At 38.2% G+C, this 16,936-nt stretch overlaps 1 protein-coding gene across 2 annotated transcripts in view; it reads left to right on the forward strand.

Moving 5' to 3' along the window:
- Positions 1-6,467: 6,467 nt before the first annotated feature.
- LOC143881399 (coiled-coil domain-containing protein SCD2-like) overlaps positions 6,468-16,936 on the forward strand; it is a 29,228-nt gene continuing 18,759 nt past the window's right edge. For both annotated transcript variants that reach the window (XR_013251934.1, XM_077384445.1), the window contains exons 1-9: positions 6,468-7,335; positions 8,329-8,478; positions 9,289-9,453; positions 11,959-12,128; positions 13,442-13,517; positions 14,156-14,197; positions 14,339-14,401; positions 15,670-15,719; positions 15,819-15,846. Coding sequence is in view for 1 of the 2 variants with exons in the window: in XM_077384445.1 (XP_077240560.1) it covers positions 7,030-7,335; positions 8,329-8,478; positions 9,289-9,453; positions 11,959-12,128; positions 13,442-13,517; positions 14,156-14,197; positions 14,339-14,401; positions 15,670-15,719; positions 15,819-15,846 (1,050 nt within the window). In the remaining variant the exon portion in view is untranslated. The remainder of the gene's footprint in view (positions 7,336-8,328; positions 8,479-9,288; positions 9,454-11,958; positions 12,129-13,441; positions 13,518-14,155; positions 14,198-14,338; positions 14,402-15,669; positions 15,720-15,818; positions 15,847-16,936) is intronic.

Consider the following 16,936-nt stretch of genomic DNA (forward strand, 5'->3'; position numbering starts at 1 on the left):
GAGTTGTCTTCTGTAAGATGCTGGGTAAGGGTTCTTTCGTAATTTGAGGTAAGATGCTGTTATCTATCGTCTCCCTCTGTGATTGGCTAGTGAGGGTGTTTGGAAATTAGGTTCATTCTCTTAAATGGGAATCGATATATTCGTCCTCTTCTCTTGCTTGGGACAGCCCCTCTAGTGTAAAAGAGTAGTCATAAATACACTAGATGGGGCTGTCCGAAGTAAGAAAAGGCTTAAATTTCCTTCACGTGACTTAAAGTGATACAACAAAACGTCAGATTTGAGTGGGGCCCACGGCCCACTTGGAAGATGACAAAACATTCACAGACAGCAAGCATTCTATTTGACTATGATAAGATTTACCAGAAGCAAGCATTTGCTGTTGGATCATGTAGTAATCTTTGAAAGGTAAGAGATAAATTCTTCCATTTTACTTACCTTACCAATAAGCCAAAGCTACATAGCTGTTTAGAACACCAAAAGCTCTAGAGCTGATGGAGCACGTATTCGTCATCCTCGGTGGCCCACTCCGACGGACTCAACCGATACGACTGTGTCCGTCCGGATCAGGAAAACCAACCTCTCCCTAAGCCTTGCCCTGGCATCAGAGAAAAGAGGATCACAGTGGACCCCTCTGGCGTAACAGTACTTTCCGTCATCAAGCGAAGTTGCCTGACCTATGATGCAGGGAATAATAGACTTGAGGGGGCCCCAGTTTTGAATGTCGGTGCCGGAGAATGGCTACCAAATAGGGGTCTTACCGCAGACTGACTCAACTCCTGGGTGACTCTCTCCAACTATGGCTACCTTTTGCTTTGCTCGGGGCTCTCTATTTGCTTGCAATGCCGGCAGTTCGCCTTTAGTTAGAAGTAGAAGTAGAGGGCGCCGTTCGCCCCACACTTCAGAAAGAGTACAAAAGTATGGATGAAGTAACAAAAAGTACATAAGGATTGAGAAATATAAACTTGGTTACGGGAACCGAAGGTTAGGCCGATTACTATAGCTACACCTACAACAATTTCTTTCTACCAGTTCTGATACCAAATGTTAAGTACCTTTACCAATACACCAAAAGCTAGAGCTTATGGAATGCGTTAGGCAAGGCCCTTTAAATCTATCCCATGTCAAGCTACGTCCCACCCAGTCCCATACCTAGGCAGGCTCCCACTTAGGACGGTAGCATTCCCCTTTTCTTCTCCGGGCCAGCCCCCTCTTCTAGTGTATTTACTATTCTCTTTTTACACTACAAGGAAGCGGCCATGGGAAAAAAAGGGGGTGAATTTATCATTCCCCTCCTTTAAAAGGTCACGTGGCCCAAATTCTTTTTAATGACGCATAACATCGGGGTCCATATACACCTCCTTTCATATGCTTTTTACTTGGCTCCGGTTCTTTCGATGTAAACAGTTTTTGAAAGGTGAAAACGATCCCAAGAGATAAAGATGACGGCGTCCTTCTTGAGAGGGAAGAACGAACCAAAAAACCGTGAGAGAGAAGCCGACGATCCAAAAATAGGGTTTTTCAATAATGCTTCAAGATTGTTAGGTCAAGCAAGGATTGCTTGAAGCATTACACCCGAGGTATCTAGTTTGGAATACCTAGTTGTTGCCTCCAGCCCCTATATATATATATAGCAGAAGAGAAAAGAAGAGAATTTTTTGAATTTTTTTAAAATTCAATGAGAATTACACATCACTTTTTTTTACTTTTTTTAACAAATGCACCCATTCAACCCACATAATTTCAATCCTACCCCCTCCTTTATGCTTTTTAATAAAGGCACCCATTAAAGCCACATAATTTCAATCTTACCCCCCTCCTTTATGGTTTTTTAATAAAAAATTTATAGGGTGATCTTAACCTCTGATTTAAGAGGAATTATGGAAACCTCTATAGATTGGAGGGCTAGGATCAGCCTATGAAAATGATTTTTGGGGCACAACCTATTGATGTTGTGTTTCATCACATGGACGGTTTGGATCAACCTATGACGTGGTCCGTACAATTCTTTGTCGGCCCGTGCATCGTACGGGGTTTTTTACTAGTGTGTGTGTGTATATATATATACTAGGGTTATTGATTGGTTAATAGACTAGCCCATGTAGGCCCACTACACCGGTCCATTATCATATTTGGCTTATATTAGAACATAATAGGGTTATACTGTACACCCTACATTTCCCTCCTTAAAAACGAGATACAATTTGTTTTACATCCATCTTATTGTCGGTCATTTTACTACTGTTGGAAAGAAATGACAATCGAAAGTCACTTTTACCGTCAATAGTAAAAAGTGTTCCATCTTTAGGATAACAATAGGATCATTGAACTTGGAGAGGACCAACCCACATTGTCTTTAATTCCATCTCACAGGAAAATACATACGTAAGATAAAAGACTAAAAAAATCACATTTGAACTTTTTCTCGATCAAGGTGCTCTCAAGAACAATTTGCCGACCCAATAAATGCTTTAAATGAAAATGCTCAAAAGAAAATCAATGTTACTCTCCTTAAAAAGAAAGGTAAATGATTTCAGCGCCACAATGTTTTGAAAAACATGCGCTCCACTTGTTTGTTGTGTAGTATTTAAAGGATATTACGGTTCTCAAAAAGCTCTTAAAGCCCTTTAAATGCTGCATGACAAACACGTGGAGCGCATGTTTATCAAAACATTGTGGTGCTGAAATCATTTCCCAAAAGAAATCGATTAGGCCTTACTTTTACCTCATTTACGTGACCATATCAGTTGATCTGAATAGAAATTATAAGTTTGGTCAAATATTAGGGCCCGTGTGGATGCCCAGAAGAATTTGATTTGGATTTCTCACATTTGCAGCACTGTGATGATTTGGATCCAGATCAAATCCTTCAATTTCCAAATTGGTGACTGATAGTTTAAAAAAAAGCAAATTTCCAAATATGTTGTGGAAATATGAAATTGGAAATCCTTCACCCTCTTTACTCCTCAACCTCTACCCTCCACTAGGAAGTACCCCCTTCCCTCTCTCTCCCTCTACATGAGCTGGTAGATCTATTCATTTTGTATTCAAAACTCAATTTCAAATCTAAATTCAAAATATGAGGTATCCAAATGGGCCCTTATACAATTTACCTTGTTGGAGGATCCTAAACCTTTTATCTATCAACCCTCATTTAGGATCTCACTAAAAAATGCTAAACCATAGGGATTGAGCCTTTAGCTCAATGGTCAAGGCTTTGTTCTCCAACCTCGAGGTCGGAGGTTTAATCCCAGCTTACCCAGTAAAAACAGGAAATGATAAACCCTTGATTTTTGTACCCATTTATCTGCATGCAGTGTCTATTCAGGATGGGACCATGACCATGTGGTTATAAATGCCCCATACGAGCACCCAGTCAAAATTTGTCTTTGGAGAGCACTTCCAAAATGAAACTCTGTTTGGAAAATAAAGATGAGAGTGAAAATGACTTCAGTTGGGTTATCCCAAACAGCCCCTATATTTGTCATCTTCATTCATTTCTATGCATTTCAAAAATGACAATTCCAAAATAAGGACAAAAACGAAAAGACTTATGTCATGATCATGCGATGAAGACTGAAGACTCTTTTTCGGGAGATATTTCTTCCGGGAAGTGGTAGACAGGTATTTGTGTCTTTCTTTAAGGTATGACAAGCATTTGAAATCAGTAATTTGAAAAGCAAAGCAATTTCAATAGTATTTTGAATTTAAGTGATAAAATTTTCTTATCAGGACACGTTTGGTTACCATGATTTTTTTTCTTGGAATATTAGCTTACCCAATGGTGAGGGAAGCAGAAGGGATAGATACGGGAGGGACATAGGGAGGTGAGGCCAAGAAAACTCTTAAAAACCAAGAAACAAAAAACTCCATTTTGATTGACTTTTTCCTAATTTTTTAGCCACCTCTCACCCTAAACTCATTCATGTCCTCTCAAGTCTCTCCTCGTCCCACCCGCCTTACCCTGCTCTCACATCTTGGAAACACTAATTTATCATGAGAAACAAAAAGGGAAGTGATATTTACGCCCCTTTTGATCACTAGGGATACCCAGCACCAATGTACATGGCAATCAAACCCACTGGATGTTTGGATTCTTCTGGCGTCAAGTACATTAGCTCCCTTTAGTCATTGATACGCTGGCACTGAGTGTCCCTAGTAATCAAAAGGTGCGTAAATATAACTTCCCAACAAAAATCCTGAGGCCAGACATCCCTTATTTTGAACTGTTATTTGACGAAACTCATAGGCTTGGTCGCATTGGACTTTGGCATCCACTCCCAAACCTGAGTTAGTTGAGAGATATAGGATTTAGCCGAGGGACTCCCAAAATAAAATTCTCTTATCTGAATGCTCAATTTAGAATCCTTCTTAAATGGATAGAACTTCAAAGGCTTTTTTAATTGGATGACTCTTTATCCTCTTAAAAAAAAAAAAAAAAATTCTTCAAAGGGAAAATTCTTAAAATACCCTTGTATCATTCAAAATGGCAACAGGCTCAAATCTAATAAAAATGACCAAAATACCCATATTCATAGCAAAACATAAAAATTAAAATATGAAAAGTTTTCTAAAAAATTGTAAAATGCCACTATATCATGAAAAAGATCAAAATGGTCTTATCTCATGAAAAATGACCAACATGCCCTTATCGGATGGACCTGCAACTGGAGCCTACAAACTTCCTAGGACAATGGTGAAAATCGAATTGCAAAGTTTTTTAGGACTCTGGTCAAATAACGTAGGACTTCAACGACCTGATCACTCTGAAGTTCCAATCGAGTCCCACAGATTCCATAGAGTCATCAATAGTTCAACAAACTTTCTTAAAATGCCCCAAAGTCAGTGAACTCCATAGAAAATTCAAAATTTCCTGTGACTAAGCTCCACCAAAATATACGGGTGGAATGGCCTACACGAAACATAGTGAACATCGGGCCATATACATATTTTATTGTTGGAGCAAACGGTTGAAAGCAATAGATCTTACTAAGACAATTAGAGTAAAAATATAAAATTATACTGACTTGAATAGAGGATGACAAACAATCTGGATTGCTATACTGCCGTACGTCCTCGAACGCCACCTTAAAGTGTTATTCGGCCAAACTCCAATGCGACCAAACCACCTCCGGGAATAGTAGGAGAATAAATTATTGTAATGCACCTCTCAATAATCCGATCAGGCAAGCTCTTTGAGTAGAACCGGAAACTTTCTACTACTAAAAATAATGGAACTCTTTTAAAACAAGAATAGTTGGCTTTTCTTCTCCCACGAAATGGAGTTGGTTCTCTCACTTTTTGGTGATCTCAAATGCCTCACCTAAGGCACCTATTTATAGAGTCCTAGGAGCAAGCTAAGAGTTACCCTTAATGCGTTAAACCAAAGGTCACCACTAATGGGAGCACTTAAAACCAAGAGTCACCATTAATGGGTTATTCAAAGGGTCATGGAATATGAAAAATTAGTCAGTAAGAGCCATAGGTGTCATGAATCTATTAATGTGAGCCATTAAATAGATTCATTCATTTATCCAAGTCATGACTCTGGGAGTTTCAACGAATATGAAAAGCCACAATTAAAGCAATAAATTTGTTAGTCTAATTTGAGAATTTGAAACTCTTTATTGGAACAAAATCCAACATTTATATAGTATCCTCTTTATGTTTTACAGGGGCAATATGATTTGCCATGCATAATTGGGAAATTGAAAATTGATTTTGAGTCCAAATCATTTCTTGGACAATCAGGCATCTCACACATGCCTTTTAACCATTCTATTGATTCTCATTATGGAAGATAGATCAGTTCTCATTTCTTAGAGTGCTTCCATAATGAGAATTACATTCCATAACTCGAATTCAAGAATCACTTAATGGATCTCAGCCCTCAGCCCTATCCTTAATGGACATTCCATGTGTAAGATAAGAATTATAAAATCCAACGGTTTAGATTTTTTGCAGAAGTAGGGACCAATAAGTGTCTCTTAGGAAGTAGTCTATAAATGACTTTCTCTTTAGCATTCTTCTTAATTAATCCAATGTGTCAACTAAACCTCGTAAAAATAAAGCGGAAGTGATTTATTGGCCTCTTTTCCTCCCCTCGCTCAGCCCCTTTAGGGTATTTTATGACTACTCTGTTACACTACAAGGGGTGGCCCAGGGAAGAAAAGGAGGCAAATGTATATTTCCCAAATGAAATAAACAAACGATGTGCCAAGAAGCGGGAATGTTTTTTATTTGTAACAACTAACAAACCCGGTACTTTATAAAAATCAGAAGTGAAGTGATATATTCTTTCACCGTTTTTCCCTGGGCCAGCTTCCCCTAGTTTATTTTTTACTACTCTTTGACACTACAAGAGTACAAGGGGGGTGGCTCAAGGAAGACAAAGGGCAAATATTCATTTCCCAAATCACAATTATAAACAAACAAATAAAATACCTTAGATAAAAAAGTTAGGTTTTGTAACAGAATTAGAAACAGAAAGATCGTCTAGAGTTTCAGCAAAATGACTCTGAAAATGGTTTTAGGAATCCAAGGAAAGGATAAAATCTTCCGGAGACAAATTCAACGTTTTGTTTTTCTACAATCAAGAACCCTAGAAAACTCGAATTCCTTGATTTCTGGTTGAAAATCACAGGCATTACTTTTGGTTTGATTTCCAATAAGTAGAACCATGGATTTGATCTCTTGTCCACAAATTTAACGAGATTTAAGCTTTTCGGTGACAAATTCATCGTTTTTTTTTTCTACAATCAAAGAACCCTAGAAAACTCGGATTCATTTATTCCCAGTGTAAAATGACAAGCAGTACTAGTCATTTGGTTTGATTTCCATTACGAAGAACATTTGTTTTGATCGTTAGTCCAAAGTTTTAACGAGATTAGGTCAAATTTCCGCAGAATTTAGGTTGGATAGAATTAGGGCATTAGGGATGGATACAGTTGTTTTTATCGGTAGTCCACAGATTTAACGAGATTAGGTCAAAATTTTGCAGAATTTAGGTTGGATTGAACTACGGCATTAGGGATGGATAGGGTGAGGACAGGGAATCCCTTGTATGTTAGCCAGAAGAGCATTGCCAGCCAATCAGGAGCGTCGGACTCTCCGATGACGTCCCCGATGCACCGTCACGTACGGTCAGGATCGACCGGCATTTCGAATTTCAGGCGGACGCAGAATTATGCTGCGAAAGCTGCTGCTCAGAGGCTTGCACAGGTCATGGCACATCAACCGGCAGAGGACGATGATGATGAAGATGGTAACAGCTCGTCGAGTTTCCCTGAACGCATCGTGCTTCCTGCTGGAAGGCCTAGGAGATCTCGTTCGCCCGCGGTAAATAGATTAAATATTGATGGTTATTTATTTAATTTGTGTCATGTGGAAAACATTAACTTTGGTACATGCTTATGTTGAGATTTGAAACCTTAGTTTTAAAATTCTCCCGCATCATCGTGGACCCCCTCTGAGTCGACTCCCTTTTACATTGGCCGGATTCCGCGTTTAGCCACCTTGTTCCATGTTTTTCCCTACAGAGTCAATAAAACCTCCTTTGACTCTTTTGAGTTATGATCGCGTCAACTGAGTACTCAGCCGCATCGACTGCGTTCTTGGCCGCGTCTACGTTGAGTCGACAAGGATTTTTCTTGGCCGCATTTTGACCCGCATCCGCATTTTTAAACACTGATTGAGACCATAGTTACCGCCTTACGGGAAACTTCCTAGTTGGATGGGAAGCTCGCTTCAGAAGCGAACTTCTTCTCGCTTCCCAGATTTAGAGGAAGCGTGCTTCCTAGACACTTCATACACGTTTTCTCTTAATTGAGCGTACGCTTTGATTATTTCTTCCGAAAAGAACATTTTCTCCTTCTGATAATGATGACGGAGCGTATTAAAAAACAAAGTGTATTTAAAAATTGAAAACTTATCTCAAGTTCGAAGTAAAAATTAGTTGATCCTTCTTCTAATTAGTCATGAAGTCTTCTTTCTACTAGTAATCCATACCTATATTAACCCTTCCTCCTTAGCCTTCCACAATCATGTTCTTTTTTTTTTGTACTTTTTGTTTACTTCCAATAAGGCTCATCACATGCTTAATGTTGACTTTCAATGATGCTTCTCACACATTTTCTCTTTATTTTCTTTAGAGTTTTTCGCTTCCCTTATTTTCTCTTTTCTAAACCCCTTGCTTTTCACTTTCGCTTCTCGTCCTCACTTCCCACTCTTGCAACTATACGAATCACAAAATTTTGAACAATATATAAACAAAATATGGATGTGATTGGTTTGTTGAAGGTATGGAGTCTAATAATGTTTAACCATATGCAGAATTATGCTGCTAAAGCTGCGGCTCATAGGTTCACGTTACATCAACCTGTAGAAGATGCTGATGATGATGATGCCCGTTCGGTTGACAGCTTGTCTAATGTCACAGACCTCATTGGGATTCGAAGGGCAAGGAGATCTCCTTCTCCCGCTGTACGTTCATTTGTTTTTACATTTATGTATTTAATTTTGAATTAGTGACATGCAAGAAAGACTATTACATGCTTATGATCCAAATGGATCACAAGCATGTAATCAGTTGTCTGGAAGAGGGCAGTTTCATTGTGGCTGTGTCCTGTTAGGCTTTAGTTAAGGGTGATTTTTGTATGTCTTTTAGTCTCATATATGCACCTCATCTAGGGATGGGGGGACACCTTGTTCCCTCCATCCATCTGTACGGATGCTCTTAATCAATAACGTCATCTTTCTCAAAAAAATAAAAAAAATAAAATCCAAATGGATCACGTAATCAATGAAGCGGATAGATAACTTGATGAGGTTTCAATGTCTCCATCCTAATCCTTGGAGACCTTCAAGGTCTCCATCCTAATCCTTGGAGATTTGATAGATAATTTGATGAGGTTCATGATTGGATGGGATCCTCATCCATTGTCTTCCATCATGCGCGTAGATCCGCTAACAGGGTGGCCGGTGGCCTTCCTAGGGATGGAGTTTTGAAGGAAGAATTGGAGCATTTAATTCATGCTTGGCTAATTCTTTTTGTACTTTAAGTGGTGTTTTGTCACTGTTTTATTGCTTTGTTCATGACCATCTCGGTCCCTTTTTATCAATGAAATTTGCTGCCATTAAAAAAAATGAGCAGAATACAAAAGAATACGGAAGTGACAGTTTTATATGATCCACATGGATCACAAAATCCTTAACAGTGTAGCAAAGGAGTATTAAAGTGACAGTTTTATCAAAGTTTAATATCTTGAATTTGATCATGATAACCGTATGCAGCATTTCACGTCGAGAGCCGCTGCCCAAAGGCTTACCCAGGTCATGTCACATCAACCCGGTGAAGACACTGATGATGACAATCTTTCTCTTGATGGCAGCTCGTCGAGTGTCCCAAGTAGCACTGGCATTCTTGCTGGACGGGCAACCAGATCTCCTTCTCCCGCGGTAACTAATTTACTCATTTGATTTCTTTCCATTTCTCATCTTTTGATTCAGTGACATGCTTATGATTCACGCGGATCGATAAACTACGAACAGTAAAGGAGTAGAAGACAGATGTGACTGTTTTATAGAAGTTTAAGGTTTGGTATCTGGTCATAATAACCATATATGTTCGGATATAGAAAACTATCTAACTCAGCACAAGTACAGGTATAGATCTTGACAGATCTGATCTATAGGGAATGCAGAATGAAATACAATAGAAAATAGAGCAGAAACTGGGCAAAAAACACCCAGATGGTGTTGCTGCTGTTCACATACTACTTATGTGAAAGAACCTACCTCACGAATTCCAAGTTCTGTAATAATCACCGAGTTTACATCATAACCTCCCTTTGTTAACCCTAAGAGAAATCTAATCCCTTCAACCACTCTAATCTCATCCCTACATTCCTTCTTAAGTGACAAACATAAAAACTAACTCAAAATGATAGTCCCTATGTGGTTGCACAAAGATAAGGAAATTGCTAGCTAGTTTGGGCCTTAATAAGGAATTGTAGATCGTTATAACTTAAGGGACTTAAAAGACACCTAAAGGTACTTAAAGATTAGAATATGGGCCCTAGGATGGTCCCTATCACAGTAGTTGGTGGCAAAGGCCCAACCCTGCATGCTTTGGGAGGAACCCCCCAATATGCAACCAATACTGGGCTTGGTGGTGGAGTGGTTAGTGGGAGAACTCAGTCAGCTACTGTGGGCCGTTCTCTTGTTCTTTCAGCGGTAGCTTATGTCCTGTTGAAGCACCCTCCATTTTCTAATATCGTTTGTGGAAATCTCCTCTGGGTATTTTTGAAAGATATGCTTGGTGGGAGTTGAGGGGTGTTCCTCTCCACAATTGACAGATTGACACCTTCCTTGTTATCAGTTGAAAATTCGGGAAGGTCACCGAAGTGGACTGGTCTTGTTGTTTGGGTGGTGGTCATGAGGTAGATTTAATGTGCACGGGGATCGCCGGTCTTTTCTCTAAGAAGTCCCCCCTTCTTCTTTTGGTGGATTCCGGACCTTTTTGGGTGTTTGGTTGAGGAGGTTTGTCAACTGACATGATAGTCACGACGAGGTGTGGAGTTTCAGGTGTTTCTGGGTTCATTGTTGCGTCGCGGGTCACTTTGGGGGGAGTTTCAGGTGTTGACATGCATGATAGGTTATTTTCTCTAAGAAATCCTCCATTCTTTTGGTGGATTCAGGACCTTTTTGGGTTTTGGTTGAGGAGGTTTGTCAACTGACATGATAGTCCCGACGAGGTGCGGAGTTTCAGGTGTTGTTGGGTTCATTGTTGCGTGGTGGGTCGTTTAGGGGGGAGAGGAGGATGACGAGCTTGATGTGAAGGATGTAGGTCCCTGCTAAGGGCGGGTCGAAGGTGCATCTTTTCTTGCAACCAAGGACACATCCTTTTCGCCTTTCTTACTGTCCAACGGACAGGTGTAGCACGTCCTGTTGTCTCATGCGACTCCCGCTTTTTCTTGTTGTAGAGGATGTTAGGGGTAACTCACTTGAGGGAGAGGCTAGGTGGGTTGTTAGTGAAGGGGCGACGTGTTGACACTTTAGTTGATGCAAATCTACTTTTGATATGAATTTGATGCAAATCTAGCCAAATAATAGAAGAAAGAGTGAAAATGGAGAAATAAAGACTAAGCAATAGGGAGCCAGAAGGGCTGTTAATTGCCGAGATAAAGATAGAGAAAGAATAGAGTAGATAATCAAGATCAAGATCAAGAAAGGGGAAAGATAAAGGTAGAAAGGGGAAACGATTTATGAACCTAATTGCGAAAGGCGATTAAAGAAAGAAAACGGAGGGGAAAAGAGAAATGTCACTACAAAGTGAGAGAAGAGAGGAGAAAGGGGGAAGGAGAAAAGGATGTATGAAGGTAGAAGGATAAGGGGGTGTCTGCTTGTGAACCCAACTGTGGGGGTTGGGGTGGTAAGAGAGATGATAGAAGGAGTAAAAAAATAATGTGAGAAGGGAAATGGATACAGAGAGGCAAGGATAGGGGCAGGGGAGTGGGTTGTGCAATTGACCCATGACTAAATGATACCAATAGTCTCGCGAGAAAGTATAAAAAATGTGGGGAAGGGAAGCGGATATCACGTCCCCCCTTTATCCCTCACGAGGATCGTTCTCTTCTTTCGGTGCCTTTTTTTATCCGAACATATTTTCACCCCTTTTACCTGCAAATGCTAATACTATTTTTGGTTATAACCTGATTATTCTTTCATTCTTTATATGCTATTGGTATGACCTTTTCCTTGAACAAATAAAAGAGTGCTGCGCACGCGTGGTAGAGGCAGCTGTGACATTTATGTACTCCCTTCGAGGGCAGCTACGTTACACTTTTCCTTTTTTGATCTTCGAATCATTTTGTTTCTATCCTATATTTTGGGAATTTGCATGTTTTTTTACAATTTTTTCTAAATATTGGTCTCTGAATGCTTCTATTTGTTCGCCATTAGTTAGGTCGTAACTTCGTAGACCTCAATCCAGCTGGTCGTTCCACATCAGCAGGTAGACCATCTACGTTAGCGAAGCCAGTTCTCTTGGTACCCTCTAGCAAACCATTATTAAGGCCATACCCTGCCGCACCTTCAGCAGAACCTCATAATCATAATCGAAGAGAAAAAAGGTAAATTTGGGTTTTAAAAATGTATTTTTTTTAATAAATAAATTCAATTGCTTCTCAGGCTTGAATCACAAAGTTTATTTTTCTTGTAGTTTTGATGCCTTCAATTTGTGTGATTTCTATTTTGTCTACGAATTCCACTTTCATTCCTACTAATGATATTGGAGAATTTAAGAAACCAAATCAAAATCTAGATGCCTAACGATGGAAATCTAAATTGTTTCATATCCACACCGAAACTTGCGGGGAAGACATGAATTGTAGGATACTTGCGGGGAAGTCACAACTAGTTTGAAAGAAATAACTGATCCTTACAGCAACTTTTAGTAAATGAGATGCTTCCCACTTAGCTTATGAATAGTCAGTGACTCATGTTTTATTTATTTAAAAAAACTTTAAAAACTTTATGTTGGAATCATGGATGTGTAGGGATGCAACTCGTGTCGGGTTCAGGCCAACTCGACCCGACCCTCCCGATTTCCAACGCGACGAGGTTCAACCTGACCCGACCCGAGGAACCCTTTTTTTCCAAACTGAACACGACCCGACCCAAGTTTAACCTGACCCAACCCGAGTTTTTAAGCTTAAAAAAATATAAAATCATAAAAAATGTCAGATTTCACTCGGGCCAGGCTTCCAAAGTCCAAACCCTCAACCCTCACCTGACCCGAACTCAACCCAACCCGACCCGACCTTTTTTCAGATTGAACTGGTCGGCTTCGGGTTGATGTGTAACTATTTTAATTAAGGGATTTCCTAGGCAATTTCGCGGAAAGCCATTTTGTAGCTGGCTTTTGCTTGTGAGAACAGCCGCCTCATATGAATTAAATGGATAAGACAAAATCTGCCAAAAAGTCCACCGGTGTGGCTGTTCTCACATGCAAAAGCCAGCCGCAAAATGGCTTTCCACGAAATTGCTTAGCAAGTCCTTTTAATTAAACCACTATTCTTATTTTCAACATTGGAGCTGAATTAAACCAGTACTTTTATTTTCAACCCTGGAGCTGTTCTCCATTGTAGTTTGTTCAATATTTCTCTTGGAATTTGTAGTTTGAGCAGCACAGGATTGCATGCTCTTTTTGGCATTCATACTAGAATTAACATATTTTTTAAGCTTTTCAGTCACGCATAAGATTATAATGTTATTCACTTATAGCTAATGGTATCTTGTTTCTTCTGGGTTACTAACTCGTTGATCTAAATTTGAAGAAGATTAAAGTTTGTTTAAAAGCAAAATCTAGAATATCTTTGTTTCTCAATATGAGTTTTCTTGATTGTGCTAAAAGTTATATTCTACATTTTCCATTAATGTGTAGGTTTTCGGTAGATTTTGGGAATTTGAATATACAAGAAACTGACAACCATCGTTCTGCCTCTGTTCTTCAAGATGAGGTATCTCTTCTTCGGGCAGTTAAACTTCTTGCGAACCTTATTGTCTGTTTGAAAAAGATATCATAGCAACTTATTTCTGGTTATGTGTTTTTTGCTATGACTTAGCCGACACTTTGAATTTATTGCAGACACATGTGTCAAGTTGTGTCCGAAACGACACCAGTGTCCACATGTGTTGACAGTGTTATTTGATTATCTCATGTTTTTTTTAGATTATAGTTGATTACACTAAGATTTATTAGTTTGTTAAATGAATATTATATTTATATTGTTGCAAATTTTGATACTAATCAATAACTTTATATGTATACACGTGTATGGATGTGTCACCATTTCTAGATTTTTTGGGGTTGCCATGTCCAACACCTTGTATCCATGTCGAAACTCAACACACGAATCCGTGCCCACCAATCATGATAATATATACCTTTTGTTTTAGCCATATCCCTGTTTCTAAATTTAGAGGGTTTGCCGTGTCAGTCCGTATACACAAATTATAGGTTTTTGCTTATTTAATTCGGATCTTTTTTTGTATTTTTCCAAAACAGCTACTATAAATTCCTGTTGTAGCTAAAAATAATTCTTTTCTAGTCAACTTTCCGTGTAACAATATGTTGCTACTTACTGTTGAGTTGCAGATTGATGTGCTACAGGAAGAAAATGAAAATATACTCGAAAAGGTGCAATTACCAACACATTTACTTTTTATTTGAATATTTTATTCATCATCAACTCCCACTCATATTTCGTTGCATTTATCACATTCTTTTTTTTTTGGGGGATGCCTTATGTACAACTTCATAATGATCATGCCATCCCAGCTTCGACTTGCAGAGGAGAGGTATGCGGAAGCAGAGGCCAGAGTTAGACAGCTTGAGAAACAAGTATTTTTCTGCATCAAACCTTGTAAATTTTTCTACTTCCCCATCAACATGGTATACAAGGTCTAAGCTCTGAAATCCTTGAAAAGCAAAATTTAGACATGTTTCATAAATAATATCTTATTATTACAATCTGTATTAATATATAAGTAATGTTTCACATGGAATGCTAAAACACGTCCAATATGGAAAACTATGTCGGACTTTATGTTGATGTAGTAACAATCAATTTTATTTCTTAATCCAAACTGAAGTATACTGCATCTGGAGGACCTACAACGACCCTTTGGAGAACCGTGACATGAGTTTTCGAATGACGCTTTTCCCGTTTTTTAACATCACTGAGATAGGCTTTTCCTTGAACCATTGACTATTGTTTGAGAGGGAGAAGCTATAATTGATGAAAGTCGTATGTACGACTTGGAGGGAAGTCTTTCATATCTTTCGAGATCCACCCTATAATATGCAGTCAAAAAGCCAAAATTAGTGATTTGGGTGGAAGTCGAGTGATGAATATGATCACTTTTCCGTCCAGTAGTTCAGCACATCGGATCGTGCAGCCTAGGAGTTATCATTAAATGGATGTCATGTACGGCGTGGGATTTGGTACTTACCAACTCCCATCATTGATAATAGATTGCCATGGAGAAATTTATTTATTTCTTTGCTAACCATTTAATAGGTTCAAGAGTTAAAGGGTTTGATTTGTAGCTATTTGTGCTTCAACCTTGAAGCTTACCTACAAATGAAAAATAGAAATGGGTTGAAAGATAAATACAAGCTTAAATGATAAGAATAACTTAAACACCAAATACATATTGATTTTTTAGGAATAGGTACTTTATTGATGAGATAATTAAGAGCACGACTGAGGAGGTCGGGGCTCCTAGTGCAAAGAAGGTGAAAAATAAAGTAACAACAATATACAAGAAGAAGGTGAAGGTCAGGGGGGTAGACAGTCGATTATCTCCAAATTATCCTGGCTGACTATCAAATAAATATAGATTCTCGACATAACTTGTTAATGACTTCACTGTGCAATTATCTCCAAATTATCCCGAAACCTGAAACATTGCATATAATTACTGGTCTCATCATTATAAATGACTTCACTGTGCAATTTTGGTGAATTCTATCTTAAGTTAGGTTGCATATCATATGCATTTTTTTTTCGTTTTGGGCATTGTCGCGATTTTTCTTTTGCTCAATTATGGCTACTTCTCATAGTTTTAGTATTTCTATCTGAAATACATTTTTCTTAATTTTGCTAGGTTGCTTCTCTCGGAGAAGGTGTATCATTAGAAGATCGTTTATTAAGCAGGTAAACCTGACACTTCTGCTACATCTTTATTCTATATCGCTTTATTCTTCATACCTGACATTTTTTATTTTTTATTTTTTATTTTTTTACACTATTCAGGAAGGAGGCTGCTTTGAATCAAAGCGAGGTATGTGTTAGGAGATGAAGACCACAGGACTATGCTCATTTGTTATTCTATTCTTTATTGTGGTATTTTGTTGTATTATATGGGATTTTCCCTTTTCCCTGAAGCGCTAAGTGTATCCTGCAAATTTGGAAATTAAACTGAAAACACCGCAAAATGTTTGCACAACTATCTCATTGGAGAGCATTCAAAATCTGTATAAATATAAAAGGTCCAATATTCCCCAACTCTCAGATGACTAAAATTTATAGATCCATAATAGGAATATATATATATATATATATATATATATATATATATATATATATATATATATATATAAAATCAAGTTTTTGAATTTCAACCAAAATCCGAAATTTCGGGTTTGGGTCGAGAACGAAATCGAAATTGGGTAAAATCGAAACGTTACAAAAGTTCGATCGAAATTTTGTTTTCCCTGAAATTTCGGCCGAAATTTAAGGGATAAGACCAAAAAATATGTTTTCTATTCATTATTTAATATTATCCCAAAATTTCAGCCGAAATTACCGCCGAAATTTCTGTACTTTCGCTGAAATTTTAGACGGGATAAAATATTGCATTATATGATTTCTTCCGAAATTTCGGTTTCGGTGAGGACCAAAACTCATTCCGAAACCGAAATTTAAAACCTTGTATATAATACAATCCAACCTTAATACAGGACTGCTCTTGGTCCTTTATTTATCTTAATCCTTTCATTGGTTGTAAGTTGTAACCCATAGAAACTTACCGGATGCATTTACGGCACCCATAACTCAAAATAGCAACATATCATATGTAATCTCCAAATTTGTTAAACTTCCAAATCCTAACTAAAATTTTCTTAGAAGTAGATTCACTACCACTATATTTCACAATAATAGTTATGATAACCTGCTCCTCTTCTTTCTGCAAAATCATGACTTTAGGTCCATCAGTTATGTCAGATTTGATTCATAATACCTTTTGTAATAACCTAATCTGAAAATACCAAATTTCTAACATGCAAATGGTGGGCTGATTCCACAAATAAATACTGAATTAGATCTGAAAATAAATTGGAATACTTTTCCAATAAACAATTCAAGTGGTA

The sequence above is a fragment of the Tasmannia lanceolata genome, unplaced genomic scaffold, assembly GCF_043159265.1.
Source record: "Tasmannia lanceolata isolate RefF3 unplaced genomic scaffold, GAP_Taslan_0.1 ptg000007l, whole genome shotgun sequence".
Lineage (NCBI taxonomy): Eukaryota > Viridiplantae > Streptophyta > Magnoliopsida > Canellales > Winteraceae > Tasmannia > Tasmannia lanceolata.